We start from the raw sequence: 19,884 nt of genomic DNA, 5'->3' as shown, positions 1-19,884 counted from the left end.
AAGAAACTGTAAGTTGAGCTCAGAGGTTTCTGTGTGTGTTTCTGCGTGTGAGACGCGCTCTCTGTGTGTTTCATTGTGTGAAATAGGAACATGGTGACAGTGACGGTTAATGTGTGAATTGAAGGGCACTAGAGCGAAGACACATTTTAGGATCAAAGGTTGACACCTAGTGGACCTGTGGAAATTAATTTTGTTCATGTTGTGGCAACCCTCCTGTCTGTGGACGCACAGGCCGGTCCAGCGGCGTCTGGTTAGCCGAGGTGGCGACTTGGGAACTGAGGTCTCCCGCATTAGCTACAGAATAACACTGAAACTGCCGTGTCTTTGCAGTGTTTACAGAGCTAACGATTTGCACATTTGCATTTGCATTTGGTGTTTGCATGTTTTTCAGATTTCCGTATTCTTTTCCATATTCTACATTCTCAATTTAGTCACATGAGAGGTCAGAACAAAGTGTTAAGTGGAGGTGCTGAGTGTGGGAAGAGTAAAGTTGCTGCCACAAAGGTTTTCTGTCTCCATCTTGCTATTTTATTTTTAAGCGAAAACCATTATTATTAGAGGTAGTTGCTACAAACTGATACAACAACAGTGGCAGTTTTCTGTTTATCCCTAAACAAAACAAAATCTGCATGTGGAACCATCCATTATAATATTGCGCATTAGCCTCTGTCATGTTCTTTCCTCATAGAATGATTTCCATACTCTGTAGACAGAGGAGCCTGCTTTTAGCAAAATTCCACTGCATAAACATGTTTTGCAATTCTAAAAGTTCCTGATAAATTTCTTATACTTTTTACTTGACAAGCATTGCTTGTAATGAACTATAAACAGTAAACATTCACAAATTATGAATGTCTGAATTTTTTCCCATTCTTATGTTATATATGATGTAGTTTTTTCATGACATGTTTTTCTCTCATTCATCTATTCTGAATTATGTTTGCAATATATCATATATCTGCAATATATTCACATCCACAGGATGGATTCAGATATATATATATATATATATATATATATATATATATATATATACACACACACACACACACACACACAGCACTTGCTTAGTTTGCAATATTATTTACATACAACTGAGCTGAACACTAAGACAAACATTTTTCAGACCTTGCAAAGAGTTCAGGATGCTGAAGATTTATCGGTCAGGAGCTGTCAGGTAGCCAAAAGCGAAGACGATCAGACCCCAGGTAATGCCAAGCAGAGTGATGACCCCCAGTTAGGGATGGGTATTGATAAGATTTTCACGATTCCAATTCCATTTTCGATTTTGTTTAACGATTCAATTCTTTATCGATTCTCTTATCAATTCTTATTTTTAAAAAAGGAGAACACTAAGGTCGAATAGCTTAGAACTTTGTTTTATGTCTTCTCTTTGAACAAGATAGAAATTTAGGAGTAACATGGCCTTACAAACCCAGCAGTGAGATCTTAAGAGATCCAGCCTACGGCTCTTCAATGGGGTGTCACAGGGTCCCCGGGAAAAAAATTGTAAATGTAAAATAATAAAATAAATATTCTTCTGTAGCAATAACAAAGTATAACATAAATTATTCAGTAGCAACTACACAAGAATATCCAGTAATGTCCCTGCCTACAATTAAACACATTCACTTACTGAAAATCGGGGGCATCTGCTGTGGCAAATAGGTGCAAATCTTTGACCACAAACTGAGTCACTGCTCGGTGACATTCGTCTATCCTGGCCTGAAAGGAGACGCTACCGGTAGACTGCAGCGACAACTGCCAGCATCTGAGCCAGACTCTGTCTGTCTCTCTCATCATGGTCACCTAAATGCACAGTAATGGCAGATTTTGTAATAAGGCAGATCGCGCTAACATAATATGCACTGTTAGTTGATTATTTACCTGCCGCATTAACGGGAGAGCACGTGCAAACGTTACCGCTGCTGCTGGGTTGAGATTCACGAATCCGGAGCGGAATTAAAAACACGACATTCATTTAAGGTCATCGTGTGTTTTGTGAGCAAATACTTTTGCATGTTCGTGGAAATATGAAATAGATAGATAAATGAAATATCTACTTTGCAAGTATTGCAAGTTGCCCTGTTGTCATCCGTTCTCGTAAAGTATAGCCAAACTTTTGAGCATTTGAGCCATGTTTCCTGCCAGGTAAGCGACGCTCCGCAATGTGGTGACATCATTCGGGGCGACTGGAATCGATAAGGGAATCGTTTGCAAAAATAGCAAACAATTCCAAGGAATTGAAACAGTGGGAACCGGTTCTCAACAAGAACCGGGTTTCGATACCCATCCCTACCCCCAGTGGGGTAAAAATGTCTTTCTTGGCTCCATACAAAAACTGATTTGTCAAACAGAAAATGCCACAGCAGATTACAACATGAAACTAACAGACATTAAATTGTGTTTCAAGAGTGACTGCTAAAACTGCCATTCAAGGAAAATATTGTTGTCTGCACATCACAATACATCAATAGTGTCACATTTTTTAGCGGTTCTTTTTAACTTGCTGCTTGATGCTCTTGGTACTTTTTGTTTTGACAGATTCGACAACCTATCATCAAGTGTGTGTATCCTGGAAGATGTGGTCAATAATAAAAATGAGCAAAAAGGGGTATACTGATGGAGAAAATGTTACATATAACTATACTTTTCAATACATAAAGATGACAACATTAGCATGTACCATGTAAGTGTCATCTCAAGGATGATCACAAAACAGAGAACAACCTAGAACAACCCACCTGAACACTACCTTAGTCACCATCTGAGCCTCATGACAGGCATCTAGCATCTACAAAGAAATAGAGGGAATGATGACTGATGATATAATCCCTCACACTGAAACAATGAAAAATGAATTCTTAATAGAAAATGTTAATTATGCATGTGACTCATGCATGCGTGCATGCACCATCCTTATTTAAACATGCAAAGATCCAGAATAGAATAGAATAGAATAGAATTCAACTTTATTGTCATTGCACATGCACAGGTACAGGGCAACGAAATGCAGTTTGCATCCATCCAGAAGTGCTTTAGTGATATAGATATATTACAATATATATTAGCAATAATATAGATATGTGAGTATATTACAGAAATGGGTCTATTATGGTATGTTATAATGTACACGGTATGAAGTATGTTGTGAATATTCTATAACTATAAGTATGTACAGGCTGTAGTGAGTACAAGCTATGTACAGGATATGAACAGGATATAAATATGAAAAACTATACAGAATATGAAATAAATAACTTTACAGAATCTGGGATATACAGCTATACAGAAATGGGAACTATGCAAGTTGTAAACAGTTGTAGGATTAAAGATTATCGAATGTACAGAATGATTATTTACACAGAGCTATACAGTAGTGCAGTTAAGATAAGTGAGGGTGTAGATAGTTTCTACAGAGGCTATATAAAGTGCTAGTGGTTGTGAGTGGTGGTTCAGTCCATGTTATTATTGTGTTTGAGGGTACAGTTGTCCATTGTGGGTGTGTGTATGTTCAGTCCATGAGTTTAACGTGGGTCAGATGTCAGGAGGCAGAGTTCAGGAGTCTGACAGCTGTGGGGAAGAAGCTGTTCCGGTACCTGGTGGTCTTAGTCCGGAGGCTCCTGTGGCGCCTCCCAGAGGGCAGGAGGGTGAAGAGTCCATGTGATGGGTGACTGGGGTCTTTGATGATTTTCCCAGCCCTTTTCAGACACCGCTTCCTGTAGATGTCTTTTATGGCAGGAAGTGGTGCTCCGGCGATGCGCTGGGCAGTTTTCACGACCCTCTGCAACGCCTTCCGGTCCGAGGCAGAGCAGTTCCCGTACCAGACTGTTATACAGTTGGTCAGGATGCTCTCGATGGTGCAGCGATAGAAGTTCACCAGGATGTCTGAGGACAGGTGGTTCTTCCTCAGAGTCCTCAAGAAGAAGAGGCGCTGGTGAGCCTTCTTGACCAGCTTGGAGCAGTTGGTCGTCCAGGTGAGATCCTCGGAGATGTGGACTCCCAGGAACTTGAAGCTGCTCACACGCTCCACAGCCGTCCCCTTAATGTGGATGGGTGGATGTGGGTCAGCATTCCTCCTGTAGTCCACGATGAGCTCCTTGGTCTTCTCGGTGTTAAGCAGCAGGTTGTTTCTGTCGCACCACTCAGCCAGACGATCCACCTCCTCCCTGTAGGCGGCCTCATCGTTGTCACTGATGAGGCCAATCACCGTGGTGTCATCTGCAAACTTAATGATGGTGTTGGAACCATCAGCAGGTCTGCAGTCGTGGGTGAAGAGGGAGTAGAGGAAAGGGCTCATCACACAGCCTTGTGGTACACCGGTGTTCATTGTGATGGTAGATGAGCAGCGGTTATCCAGCCGGACATGTTGGGGGCGGTTGGTCAGGAAGTCCAGTAACCATTTGCAGATGAGGGAACTGATACCCAGGTCTGTCAGTTTCCTGATGAGTTGTGAGGGGTGGATTGTATTGAATGCTGAACTGAAGTCTATAAACAGCATTCTGGCGTAGGTGTTGATGTAACTCTGATGTAAATGCAAAACAGCAAACAGGTATAAGATTTTACATGCTTGCAAATGTATTCCTTGCATTGCTTTGTTTTTATAGAACTGTACAGAGCCATAAAAACCTCTCTATCAGTCACTGAAACTGATGCAATGACTGCAGAGACAGCTGAAACACAAGAACTGAGCAGTCATTCAGATGTTTACAAACACCGTCCTGCCGAAATTGTTCCACTCACCTCATACCACCACTCTAAGTTTGAGCCGGAATCGTTTGACAAACTTGTTGAACACTTTAATAAAGAGAAGGCAGAGGTGGAACCCCTACAAGGCCATCCAACTTAAATTGGCCAGCAGGGAGCAGTGACAGCCAAGAGCCTTGCAAAACAAAAAGCCCAATTGGAGGACAGTGCTGCCACTGTGTGCCTGAACAGGAGATGCAGGTTAAGCAAGGTCAGGGTGATTACAAAATTGATGTCAATCTTCACGGGTATATCTTCTCTGTGTGTCCACTCAGAATGGGCAGAAGCTGTCTTTGGCAAGTGACAAGTTCTGGGTTGTTGTCGAGGGTCATATCGTTCTTGGGAAGAAGTTTTACATTTTTGATAAGAAGTAAAAATGAGAAAATGAAGAAAGAGTTAAAGCATTGAAATAAAATAAAAAAATTACTAAATGCATAAATCCACAAGTCAATCAGGAATATGCAGCGAAAAAATTCAAGCAAGAAAGGAAGATAAGAGTGGACACATGAGTGAGGAGTGGAGATAAGAGTTGATATACAGTAGTAGGAGCAAGTACAAACAGTGGGAAGTGGGAAGGTTACTTTTAAAATGTATTCCACTACAGATTACAGAATACATGCCCCAAAATGTATTTTGTAACGTGTTCTGTTACATTACTCAATGAGAGTAACGTATTCTGAATACTTTGGATTACTTAATATATTTTCATGCTTTTTACAACTACATGAATGTGATTTATTACTATTACTGAAGGTCCGCGGCTCTGTCTGGCGCTGAACAGAAATTGTCGCGCTATGCTCCTTTGTTTATTGTGCATAAATAGTGAATTGTCCTGACAGAATATTGTGTTTCGATTCTGTTATTACCATGGTACATTGACAAAAACATATACTTTTATTCACAGGATAAAATTGTTTTTTTGTATCACTAATTGCCCAGTATGATTACAGCATACAATATTATTGTCACTGCTACATTTCTGTAACGCATACCAGAAATTATTTCCACTACTAATTAATTACCGTTGAGCTCAAAGGTCCTATTAATAAACGGTTAACGAATGTGTATTTATGACGACGATTTGTGAGACTGGTAAACTTACCTTTGTTCGTACGATGGTCTTTTCTTCTACTAGATGCATTTCGAGGTCCTGTACCCATCCGTCAGTAAACTGTATCTGGGCTTGTTGCTGTGACCTGAAGTTACTAAAAACTTCATGAATGCATGCACTCACTCCAAGAACCATATAATTATAAATATGAGCGTGGTGAAAGTTGGGCAGCACGCTAATGTCTTTTGTCCACTCTGTGTGCTCGTAAGGGTCTAACCCTTTCACTCCTTTGATTTTTTCCTCGCATCTTTTCTTTGACTTTTCATCAAGTCTGTCTTTGTACGGACCGGCATTGTTCTCCTTCGTTTTGTACATTCCTTTTTTGGGGGGCAAAGAAAAAGCAAGAAGGTAAAAGTCTTATCATGCCAGAAGTCAACCAGCAGTGTCGGCTTGATACCAGATCTGGGCCAGACCTCCTTGCTATGTGGGTAAGAACAAAGGACAATAGTACCCTAACTGCCTTCTACACACAACATACAATTTGGATAAATTCCACTGTGACAAGGAGAGGATTAATTTCCCACCTAGGAAGGTAGGTTGTTTATTTACAAGCAACACTCATGAACTTCATTCATTAATGTCACTATACACAATAGGTGAAGTGCAGACATTAGTATACCTCAGTAGATACAACTTTTAAATACTCTGGCAAAAACAGTTATTTTATTTTTATTTTTGATTTACACCAAAACCTTCCCATATGGAAAAGAAATAGTAAAAACCTACATGATTTACTCATGAAAGTGGCCACTTTCATATATTGTTTGAGTAAGTATCCAAAACATACAAGTTTCATTACATAATTTTTCAAGGGATCTTATATCTGTTTTCTCTATTGTATGCTTTTCATACAAGTTTCACACAAGACAGATACAAACTTTATAAGATTTATATATATCTTTTCCATATGGGTTGTATCTCTGATCAACACATTGGAGTGAAATAGATTTTTGGTTTTGTAGTTGTTGTTCTTTTTTTATGGCAAACGAAAATTTTAACATTTTCCCTTTTTAAAATGAGCAAAAAATGTGAAGACAAAATGTTTTTTGATTAATTGTGAATAAGCATTCATTATGCATCTGCAGTACCCTCATGTCCCATTAGGTGGACTCATCATCAGTCATTTCAGTTACTATCAGAACACCAATTGAACAAAGAAGCAGGTTTTGCAGACATTGCAGAGGGAGTTCAGGATGCAGAAGAGGTAGAGGCCAGGAGTAGTCAGATAGCCAAAAGAGAAGAAGACCAGGCCCCCCAGGTAAGGCAGAGCAAAGTGATGACTCCCAGCAGGGTACACAGGTCTTTTCTGGCTCTGTCAAGGTCGACCTGTCCAAACTGATTTATCAAATATACAGTGACACAGGAGATTACAGAACATCTGAAACTGGTAGAAGGAGACTATGAAAAGTGATTTTAAATTCAGAGACAACATTCTTGCCAAATGAGGGAAATCACATTTCTTATTTGGTTTGTTTAACAGTGTTTAACATATTCAGACCACACCCAGTGCAGGGTTTATGCTACAGCTGGTCTAAATTAACAGAACTGGTAATTACCAAAATCTTTTTTTTTATTTCTATAGTGTTTAATCCACTATTAAGCCAGGTGGATGCAAGCTTTTTGATTGAAGCTATATTTTAATGCTATGATATAATTATTGTTGTTTCTACTCTATCCGAGTACTCAAAGTGCTTTATACAACATTCCTCGTTCATTCACACTCATTCATGCAGGCACTTTTTTTGTATGCTAAATGCTTTCTACCCAACATCCACACACATTCACACTCTGATGGATGCATTGCAGAGCAACTTGGGGTTCAGTATCTTGCCCAAGGATTTTTGACATCCAGACTTGAGCAGCCACCAACCACCAACCTTCTGATTTGAAGACTGACCTGTTTTACCTCCTGAGCTACAGCCACCACTATTTCTTTAATCAAAATAATATTTTTAATGTTAAAATTAAATTATTGTTGAATGTTCTAATTTACCATTTTTACAAAAATTCAGAAAAAATAGTAAAACTTATAATTATAATTACTATCCATTAATTTTCTTACTGTTTCACAAAAAAGCTGTAAAACAAATGGATTTTTGTTTTTTATTAAAATGTCAAATCACACATATTTACCTACATTCTTGAACATTCTTCCCGCCTGATTAGGCAGGAAGTGCAGGTTGAGGAGCACCAGAGCAATTAAAAGGTTGATGTGGACTTTCACAGAAACATCTTGTCTGAGTTTCCTGTCAGGTGATGTCATTGTTTGAAGAACATTAGGCCAATCATCAAGTAAGGAAAGAAAGCCTAGATGACAGTATTAAAGATGAAGGCATTATATTTTCTGCAAAAAGAAGAGGAAAATAGCAGAAGAGCACTCCTGCATTGCCTTTTAGTAATGAATTGAAGGAGAGAAAGACAAAGGCATTAGAAAAGAGCAGTAAAAAAGTCTGAAGAGTTGTTGGGAGCAAGGACAACATGGTAAGTGGACAGTATTTATCTTGGAAATAAATCATTGAAAGACGAGTAATTTAACTATTTGTAATGAAGAGCAAAAGGGTGACAGCCAGAGCAAAAAGCGAAAGACTGCAGCCAATCAGAGTAATGTCTGTTAATATCTTCAGGTCGTTTTCTGAGAGGGAAGCACTCACCTGTAGAGAAAATACACATTCACAATGACTTGTAGCACTTATATTGTCATGCCATACTTATCTGAGATGTTTATATATTTCGAATCGAAATTGTGTCCTATATAAAGGGTGAATAAATCTTCACAATGGTGTTACATTAGTTTAAAACCCACAGGTTCTAATTTATGGTTTGTTTTTCATTACTAACTGTAATCTTTAAAAACTACAAATACAAATTTTCTATACCCTTTATATACTTATTTATTACATAAGTATATCTTATTCATTTAACCAGACATTGAGAATATATTTTTATTTACAGTGGTGACCTTTGATAAAGGTGCAAAGGTTAGTGGAGAGGAGAAGGATGAATGATTATCTAATCAAATCCCAAAATATTTATATTCAGTGATCTTGACTATTGAATTTTTAAACACAGATTTGCTACTTAAGTTCTAATATATCCCTAATAATAACGGTGCAGTATAATAATTAATCTTTCTTCTACTGATATTCCTCTTCCCACCTCTGAGCATACCTCCTGTCTCCAATGAATAATTCCACCTCTCCGGGCTCTCTTCCACATTTCCACTTCTTTCGTTCATTAAAATATTTCCATCTCTATCCTTAACGACCTTAATCTGCTGTACATCTTCTCCAGCTTAATCACTCTGTCTGTGACCAGTGTCCAGCCTCACATACAACCCACTATAAGCCTTTTTCCTCCTCTGTCTGCCATTCACAGATAGTTCACAGGACTGTAAGAAGCAAAATGAAGGCACCTTCCTCCCAACCAGCACTCCTCCCTGTCCAGGATGTATACATTGTTAGGAACAAAATGATTAAATAAAAGTCTTTATTTTTTATTTTATTTTTTTACGTACACTTTTCAATTGTGCTCATTAAAGAGTGGCACTTTATGTAAAAAGGGTCAAAAGCATCAATTCAGCACTATGATTGAATTGAATTATTGAGACTGACATGTTGGGGGCAGAGGAATTTGAAAACATGCTTACACATCATAATTGGTTATTAAGTCAGGGGGACAATTTTTCTGGGCCAAGTGAGTCTGAACAGAATGTCTCAGATGTGGATAATTAGTCAAATCAATACACTGTGAATTGTTAGCTAATAATACAGAAAGGTTAGGGAGCGAGGTGTTTTTCTTTCTCTCTTTTCTTTCTCTCTTTTTTTTTTCAAAAAAAAAAATTCTGCCATTTGTTTAAAATTCATCAAGAAATGGCAGTATCAGAAGGCTGGAGAGCCACTACGGACTCACATATAAAAGTATATTAGAAAACTGTTTAGATACAGAGAGAATGAAAATATTGGCATGATATCAAAAGTAGGTAAAAAAATAAAAAAATGTCATAATTAATTTCGGTCACGATATTGGTGATGTGACTCTTGGGACTGCACCCAAAATGTACCTTTTGAAGGGTTCTCCAATAAATTATCTTAAAGTTCAAATAGCTAGCGTACATATTTGTTTGTTTATATTAACTAATGGTATTACAGGCATTAAAATGGTGCAGTTTTTATACTAAAACTGTGATACATCCCATGTTGATGCTCAAAGTTGTTTAGACAAAAAGGATGTGAGGGAATGAAACAAGATTTTGGCTTTAGATGGCTACAACTCTAAATTTTACTAGTTTATGAAAGGAAAATTCTGTCTGGCTACATTACATTACAAACGTATTCTACAAATAAATAAAAATCAGCTGATTTTAAGGAATCAAGTTGGAACTGTTTTTAGATCTGATAGATTTAATGTTACTTCTGTTTTAGTAATAAACTCAGCAAAACAAGCATTATGCTTTTAATATTGGGAACACAGGTATACAAGAATATATGTTCGGATACAAACTTATAATGTACATATATATATAAGATAAGACTTTATTGATCCCACGGTGGCAAAATTTTTGCTTTATCAGGTACAGATAGCTGAAGGAAAATATAAAAAATACAAATAAAATATAAAAAAATATAAAATGAGTAAGACTGTACACTATATACAATGGTAGCATACACAGAATGTGACTATGGATATGGTTGTTGGAAATATGGGAGACATAAATTATAAACCATATAGTTATAAGCTATATAGAAAAGCTTACAATGCAAAGGGAACACATCCTCTAAGTTGCTCTTAGGAGAGATTAATTCCTCACCACAAAGATTTTAGGTATTTCATCAATAAAGTTTCAAACATAACATTAATATTCACTCTCGCTCACCTGCCTTGTATAAATAAACTGTTGTATGTGGTGTTGTATAAATAAACATCATGATTTAAAGAGGACATAATCATGTTGTCACTGTATTACAATATGAATTATACCGACACACACAGACTCTTATTAAGTTGTTGCTACTAGTGTTTAAACTAGCCGTTAGTGCTGCGTGTTTCACTGCTCATCTTAGTAGTCGAGGTTTTAGCCTTTCTCAGTGACATCACAAACCAAAGGAAGATGAAGAAACCTGCAGTCACAAAGGAGAGAGAGAGAGAGAGAGATGTACAGGTTCAGATGGGAAATGGATGAGTTCATGAAATCATGCATCTGTGTCAAATTTAACTCTAGTGAGATTTCCTTTTTAATGTTATGTAAAATGTAATAAAAAAATCTTATACTACTGTTTCCTCTTAAATGGTAACTATAATGAAAATGGATTTTTGTATTAAGCAGCAGAGTTGAGTATGTGTGTCCACCCATAAAAAAACACCAAACAAAGTGGGCATCCAAAGAAGAGGACACCACAAAAGGACTGTTTCCTCTCCCTGTCAGCACTTGGGACCCGCAGGCAGCCTTCCACCAGTGTTGGGACTAACTCGTTATTAAGTAACGCGTTACAGTAACTACGTTATTATTGTGGTAACGAGCGAGTAACTAGTTATTATGCCAAAACCGGGAACGCGTTACTCGTTACTGGGATTTAGATAGGCTCGTTATTCGTTACTTCGTGTGGTGGCTATCGCGGAGCTTCCACAGATTCAATAACATTAGCAAGTGGTGGAGGCCAGCAGGTGGATGAAAGAAAAGGGAGGCAAGAGGAGAGACACCTGATACTCTCGGCCGCTGGTCCGAGAGTATCAGGTGAACTGAACTTCAGGTAAGAAGTTATAACCTGCAGTCTCTCTGGGTCAGATATGAACCAAGTTTATGTGGAGTTTATTTTCGTTATGCTGACTTTTTCGTACTGCGTGCTAGCTAGCATGACAGAGTTTCTATACAGCTGGGTGGTGCTATGTTACTGATGTTGAACTTTATTTTGTTCATAAGGTTAATTATTAGAGTTGCCAACCGTCCAGTAAAAAACAGAATCGTCTCGTATTCAAAGAAAATATCATGCGTTTCGTATTGAGGTGAAAAGAAACACAGTTTGTCCCGGACTTCAGCTACAATGAAAAAGACACAAAGCTGGAGTTATTCTGTGTTTACGCTGCACAGCTGCCTCTTCTTCTCTCATCCTCTCACCCTCCCCTACTTCAGTCATGAAACTGATCAATGGTCAGCTGATCGGCTTTTCTCTCGTTTGTTTATCGCCCACTTTGCGCCAGAAAGAGGAAACCAGCGGATTTCGCGCTAAACAACAGCAGCACGTTTAAGCTTGATCAGCTGTTGTTAGAATTTATTTAATATTAATTTCTAGTATCAGTTGATGTTTGCTGGAGCCTCAGCTGTAAACCTGCTGGTCATGATATTGGTTTGGTTATGTGGTGAGAGGGAAACATGAAGATGAAACCAGGAGATGTCCTTACTGAATCATCAGAGCTGTGATGGAGAAACAGGTTTACCTTTTAGGTGACATGAATGAGTTGAAGGGAAGTTATGAACTGTTTCTGAGAGACAAATAACACCAGGATCCTTTTCTAAGTAGCTGACAGCTGGTAACTGTGCAGGGGCAGGTCTAGCAAAGTGTTGCCAGGGGTCCATGTAGGGCATTAAAAGGGAAAGGGGGGCACAAAGAAATACTTTTCTTTCTTATTCCCATTTAAAATGTCTCGCTTTTAAAAAATAATTATCTGAATCTTACAACAAACGATTGATAAATTGATACATATATACCATCAGAACAGTGTACATCACTGTCACAACAGTGTTTGTTTTCATTCAAAGGCTTTATGATTTTTCCTATAATGGTGGGCCGGTCTCTAGTCAAAATGCCCGGGATGATTTTTTTGTCCCAGTCCAGCCCTGTATGCAGCTCATCTGCAGTCTGGTGTTACCTACATCTTCCTATTCAGAAGGCAGCATTTCCGAGTTCTGTGTACAATCGAAAGCACCACGACTGCGGTTTTTGTGTTGGATGTAAAAAGCAGGCTAGGATAGAATCAGGCGTGGGATTTCTCTCGTGGAAATGTGCACATTATTGTTTTCCTTTCTGTTGGTAGGTGGCACAGTGCACTTGTGGCAAGTAAGCAAGCTAGAAGACTGGCAATCTTACTGGGTATCCAGTTACGGAAGCAACACATTAACAAGAGAATTCTGAGTAAAACCAAAGTTACTTTCCCTAGTAACTAGTTACTCTGAAAGTAACGAGTAACTTGAAGTAACTGAGTTACTTTTGATAGAAGTAACTAGTAATGTAACTAAGTTACTAATTTAAAGTAACTTACCCAACACTGCCTTCCACAGATTTGAAGTCAAGGTTTGCAGGACAATATGGCTGACAAAACTCTACCCAGGCAATCCTGAATAGGCTGCAAACAGTCAATCTCCAGTCTCACAGGGCTTAACATGACTGAACTTCACAGTCAGGCCTGTTTAAGCTGGAGTCAGCAACATCTGCAATGGATCCTGAACATTATGTTCAGCAATGTCTCCTGATTCTGCCTAAGGCATGGCGTGGAGCAAACACAGAGCATGATGTGCTGATTGCTGCACCATGGGTGACAACGTTTGGTGGAATCAGTGTGATGCTGTGAGGCAGCAGCTCCCTTACTAGAAAAGCAAGCCTTGTCATCAGTTTCATCCGTGTCAAGGAACAGAGATATTGACATGAGATATTGAGTCTCGGCCAGAACCCACATACTCAACTGTGTGTGTGTGTGTGTGTGTGTGTGTGTGTGTGTGTGTGTGTGTGTGTGTGTGTGTGTGTGTGTGTGTGTGAGAGTTTACAGACCTTGCAGGGAGTTCAAGATGCAGAAGAGGTAGAGGGCAGGAGTGGTCAGGGGACCGAATGAAAAAAGGACCAGGCCCCAGGTAATACCGAGCAGAGTCATGACTCCAGCCAGGGAGCAAATGTCTTTCTTGAATTTGTCAAGGTTATTCTGCCCAAACTGATTTGCCAAATAGAGAATAGAAGCAGGTTACAGACAGTTTTAAATTTGACTTGAGACCTTAAATTGTCATTTAAAAAAACAACAAACACTTCATTGCTAGTTTATAGTTTCCAATGAATACACTGATGGATTACTACTCATATATTATTTTTAAGACTAGATAATTACCTCTCTGGTGTGGTGGAGAATAAAAACTTGTCTGACTGTCACCCCAAACATGATTACATTAAAGAGGAACACCAAGCTGAACAATCCCACTGTAGTCCACTTTACCTTGTCATTGGTTATATAACATCTAAAAAGAAAGAACAGATCATGTTTTAACCTCCAAAATTGAAAAATCAATGATGCGTTCTGTAAAAGAAACATTAATGCAGGTAGTGCAGTAAAAGCATCACCAGAGCTAAAAAGGAATTAATGTTTCAATTTTAGCAAACTACATGCTTGGTGAAAAGGAGCTTTCTGCTTCTCCAACATGCATGTTTACAGAAACTGATTGGCAAAACAGTTAATAAGTAAATGTGAAAATGTGAATCATTATTCTTGATTTTACATGCTGGCAAATCTTACATTGCAGTACTGGAGGAGTTAGATGCGTCCAGAGGGGTAAGGCCATAAAACGTTCTGTCTATGATCACCACCACTGACACAATCATGGCAGGGACACCTTGATCAAAATTAATTAATTAATATCTACATCCACATTGATAATGACAGCTCCCTCCCTAATTGATTCCACTCACCCCATCCCACCACGCCGAGTTTGAGCAGGTATTTCTTGACATAGATGTTGAAGACTTTGACTAAGAGAAGATATAAGTGGAAACCTTCCAAGGCCATCCAGCTGAAAGTGGCTAGCAGAGAATAATGAAGTAAAAGAGCCATGTATAAGCAAAGTCCAGAGGAAGACCCTGCTTTAATATAATTAGCTATAAAAGAGATGTCTTAGAGAGGCAGTCTCTCAGAAGTAAAAATGGGCTGAAGCTCTCTAATCTATGGAAGAGTGTGTAAAAATATCGTACAATACTTCAAATGTTCCTCAACATCAAATTGCAAAGGGTTTGCAACTCTCATCATCTTCAGTGCATAACATAATCAAAAGATTCAGAGAAATTGAAGATGTCTTTGTGCATAAAGGACGAGGCTGAAAATGTTTATTAATCACTCACTGGCATGATTGTGTCACTGACATTACTTAATGGGCCAAGGAATGTTTCCACACAGCAAAATCTCCAGTGTTAAATTAACACTAGAGAGTGTCTATATGGGTGCACACCTCTGAGTGTTAAATACAACACTGTTGAGTGTTAAATTAACACTTTTGACAGTGTTATATGTTTAAAAGTAACCTAGTTAGTTTTGAAGATTAACAATGGCTAACACTGAGCAGTGCTGATTTTCTAACACTGGAATATTTCTAACATTTTGAGTTATTTTCTCTCTAGTGTTAATTTAACACTGGAGATTTTGCTGTGTACATATTGGTTAGATACTATATTTTCAAGGCAGACTACAATAACCTCAGTGTTATCCGAATTTAGAAGCAGAAAGTTAGCTGCCACCCAGGTCTTTTTGTGTTTAAGACACAAAAAGTTTAACTAATTGGTGTGTGTTCTTTGGCTTCATGGATCATAGACAAAGTTGAGTGTCATCTGCATAGCAGTGAAAATGTATGCTATGTCTTCTGATGATACTGCCTAAGGGAAGCATGTACAATGTAAACAGAATTGGTCCTAGCACTGAACCCTGTGGAACTCCATAATTAACCTCATTGTATGAAGAGGACTCTCCATTTACATGAACAAATTGGAGTCTATTAAATAGACGTGATACAAAAAGCAATGCAAAGCAGTACCTGTAATACCTAGAGCATGCTGTAAATGCTCTAATAGGATATTATGGTCTGCAGTATCAAACACCACAGGATCTCCTCCATACCTGCTTCATGCCCTGGAGGACGGGGCTGTGGCCACTGGCTGTCTGTTTTCATTGGGTGGCGGGAGTGAAGGGCATCACCAGAAATTGTATTACCATTGTCAATGGACTTCTAATCTGAACTGTCATCTGCAATGTTCCATTTTCTGTATATGAAAAAAATCCTAATAAAAAGCAGGACATTGCAAAACTGCATAATGCTACAACAGCACGGCTTTGTCAGAGAAGACTCCGGGTACTGAATGGCCTCTCCTGCAGTCCAGATCTTTCACTTATACAGAACATTTGCTGCCTCATTAAATGAAAACAATGTCAAAGATGACTACAAACTCTTCAGCAGGCAAACAGGAGACCAAATTCAAACACCAAAACTACAAAAACTCAGAACCTCCATTCCCAGAGGTCTTCAAACTGCTTTGAAAAGAAGACCAAGGTAAACATGCACCTGTAGCAAACATCAATTTTAAAATGAGCTAATTTTGTGCTTAAAATTGTAAAATGTTGTCACGGCGGGGTGCGCCGGTGTGTGTGGAAACAGGACCCAAAAGCAGATGACGATGAGGAGTAGTAAGGTTTAACAGAAAGGTGAGGCTTTATTTAAATGACGGCAGGGTTAAACCAGGAAACCAAAACAAACTGGCAAAACACTAAGAAACAAAACACTAAACTGGCAAAACACTAAGAAACAAAACACTAAAGGTACTAAGACCAAAAACTATAACTATAACTGAGGTGGAAAATAACAGGCAAAGACTAAGACTATAACTGTAACTCTGGTGAGATAAACAGACTAAGACTAACGTGGAACTAACAGACGAAAACTAGAACTATGGCTGAGGTAAACAGACGAACCGACAATGGCATGAAGAAAACAAAAGGCTTAAATACAGACATGAGGTGATCAGGGGAAGTGGGGACACATGGGGGAACAGCTGACAGACATAAACCTAATGACAGGACCGGGAGAGGAAAGCTAAATACAATGAACAAAGAACACATGACATTGTCAAAATAAAACAGGAAATACTAAAACTAAACATGACAACACAACTTAACAGACCTAATACGTGATGAATAAATACAAAACCCCAAAACATAGAAAACCCAGGAACAATAACTGCCTAAACTAAAGGCAGATAGGAAATAACACAAACTAAATCACATAACAAAATGAGACAAATACAAACATGAACTCAGAGCGCTGGGTCAGAGACCCAGCCTGTGACAAATGTCTCAGTTTAAGCATCTTTTATGTTATTTATGTTCTGTGGTAAATAAAATATTTGCTCATGTGACTTCACATGAGTCTTTCAGTAATAATGTTTTTCAAATTTAAAGGATGACGTAGTGTCTACAGTAGCTGCAGACAGTACACTGAGGATAGGATGTGTTCTTCTAAAGTGTAGTAACGTAATTTAATGTAATTTAAAGGGACGTGACATTTTAGGGCTGTGGTAGAATATAGTGTGTACAGACTTTTTATATAGTATAAAAGAAAGAAACATGTAGCTAAAATTGACAGAAAACAAGCTGAGTTTACTTTATTCAAACTCATAAAAGGCAAAAAGAAAAAGTGAATAAGCCTTGTTTCTTAGGTTAGAATCTAAATTGTCTGGCTGTTCCAGTAATAAAGTCATTCTTTTGTTACAGTAGTTAATATAACAACTTACTTATTGTAGCTGATATATTGCATGCAGTCCTACAGAAATACTGTTCCGACAGACAATTCTGATAAAGCATGTAATAAGACATAAAAGGCATCAACCACCAGAATATCCAGCTCTTCTTCCTGTAAAGAGACTCTCTCATTTAGAATGGAAAAAAAGGCAATGCTTTTCAGTCAAAGTTCTTTTCTGATTAAAATGTCTTAATTTTTTTTAGATTAGCACAAAATTTATTTTGTTGCTATTATGCTGAAGGTAGATCATCATCACCCTGAAGACTCATCATCAGAACAATGCAAAATATGTTTTCTACATAAAGATTTTGAGTTTTAGAGACTGTACCAAGTTATAAAAAACACAGGTATAGAAATAAAACGAATTCAACTTCTACTCCTCCTATTTCTACTACCAGTAATCCTAAGAAATACATTGAAACAAAATCACAAATTAAAAAAAGTATAAAGTCGAATGACCCTAATAACACTAACAACCCTTGTTATTAGCATCAACACAGAAAGTAAAATGTATTTTAAAGTGAACCAAAGCATACCCTACCTTTCCATGTTGCTGTGGAACTAAGTTAATAGAGGACACAGAGCAAAACAGAAGTGACGGGGGGGGGGGGGGGGGCTTGGTTGAATTTGAGTAAAAAAGAGGAAGTATCAACTGACAAAAAATACATTTCTTATCTTCCTTGTCACTACTCAGTATGCATCAAATACAGGATGACGTGATTGAAATATTATACTTTACCCTGTTCACATGTTCAGCAATAAAACTACTACTAAAGCTACTTTTTTTCCCCTCAAAGCAAGTCATTGATCAATATCAAGAAAATTGTATTATGACTATGAACAGCAGAACACAGTATTACATTAAGTTTTGTGTGTATACAATTGAAAATAAAACTGATTCTGATTTTGAGAAACAAAATTAAGATGAACACAAATTTCCAGTTTATGCACAGTGTGATTTTCCTCCAGTTGTTACAAGTCAAAAGTTAAAGCCCATGGGAAAACAGCTACAGTGGGGCAAAAAAGTATTTAGTCAGCCACCGATTGTGCAAGTTCCCCCACCTAAAATGATGACAGAGGTCAATAATTTGCACCAGAGGTACACTTCAACTGTGAGAGACAGAATGTGAAAAAAGAAATCCATGAATCCACATGGTAGGATTTGTAAAGAATTTATTCGTAAATCAGGGTGGAAAATAAGTATTTGGTCAATAACAAAAATACAACTCAATACTTTGTAACATAACCTTTGTTGGCAATAACAGAGGTCAAACGTTTACTATAGGTCTTTACCAGGTTTGCACACACAGTAGCTGGTATTTTGGCCCATTCCTCCATGCAGATCTTCTCGAGAGCAGTGATGTTTTGGGGCTGTCGCCGAGCAACACCGACTTTAACTCCCGCCACAGATTTTCTATGGGGTTGAGGTCTGGAGACTGGCTAGGCCACTCCAGGACTTTCAAATGCTTCTTACGGAGCCACTCCTTTGTTGCCCGGGCGGTGTGTTTTGGATCATTGTCATGTTGGAAGACCCAGCCTCGTTTCATCTTCAAAGTTCTCACTGATGGAAGGAGGTTTTGGCTCAAAATCTCACGATACATGGCCCCATTCATTCTGTCCTTAACACGGATCAGTCGTCCTGTCCCCTTGGCAGAAAAACAGCCCCATAGCATGATGTTTCCACCCCCATGCTTCACAGTAGGTATGGTGTTCTTGGGATGCAACTCCGTATTCTTCTTCCTCCAAACACGACGAGTTGAGTTTATACCAAAAAGTTCTAGTTTGGTTTCATCTGACCACATGACATTCTCCCAATCCTCTGCTGTATCATCCATGTGCTCTCTGGCAAACTTCAGACGGGCCTGGACATACACTGGCTTCAGCAGCGGAACACGTCTGGCACTGCGGGATTTGATTCCCTGCCGTTGTAGTGTGTTACTGATGGTGACCTTTGTTACTTTGGTCCCAGCTCTCTGCAGGTCATTCACCAGGTCCCCCCGTGTGGTTCTGGGATCTTTGCTCACCGTTCTCGTGATCATTTTGACCCCACGGGATGAGATCTTGCGTGGAGCCCCAGATCGAGGGAGATTATCAGTGGTCTTGTATGTCTTCCATTTTCTGATGATTGCTCCCACAGTTGATTTTTTCACACCAAGCTGCTTGCCTATTGTAGATTCACTCTTCCCAGTCTGGTGCAGGTCTACAATACTTTTCCTGGTGTCCTTCAAAAGCTCTTTGGTCTTGGCCATGGCGGAGTTTGGAGTCTGACTGTTTGAGGCTGTGGACAGGTGTCTTTTATACAGATGATGAGTTCAAACAGGTGCCATTCATACAGGTAACGAGTGGGGGACAGAAAAGCTTCTTACAGAAGATGTTACAGATCTGTGAGAGCCAGAGATTTTCCTTGTTGGAGGTGACCAAATACTTATTTTCCACCCTAATTTACGAATAAATTCTTTACAAATCCTACCATGTGAATTCATGGATTTTTTTT

The 19,884-nt window shown here is 38.6% G+C and overlaps 1 protein-coding gene across 1 annotated transcript; it reads right to left on the bottom strand.

Annotated features, from left to right (window-relative positions):
- Positions 1-10,412: 10,412 nt before the first annotated feature.
- LOC106676434 (adhesion G-protein coupled receptor G2-like) lies at positions 10,413-14,649 on the bottom strand. The gene is made up of 5 exons (XM_076887729.1): positions 14,521-14,649; positions 14,348-14,444; positions 13,946-14,072; positions 13,618-13,774; positions 10,413-10,974 (listed from the first exon to the last, which is right to left on the bottom strand). The coding sequence occupies exons 1-5, from the start codon at positions 14,615-14,617 to the stop codon at positions 10,880-10,882; spliced, it is 573 nt and encodes a 190-aa protein (XP_076743844.1). The 5' UTR covers positions 14,618-14,649; the 3' UTR covers positions 10,413-10,879.
- Between the last annotated feature and the right edge of the window lie 5,235 nt (positions 14,650-19,884).

This window comes from Maylandia zebra, linkage group LG1 (genome assembly GCF_041146795.1).
Source record: "Maylandia zebra isolate NMK-2024a linkage group LG1, Mzebra_GT3a, whole genome shotgun sequence".
NCBI lineage: Eukaryota > Metazoa > Chordata > Actinopteri > Cichliformes > Cichlidae > Maylandia > Maylandia zebra.
The sequence above is the reverse complement of the archived record's forward strand: the minus strand, read 5'-3'. Positions and strand labels throughout refer to the sequence as shown.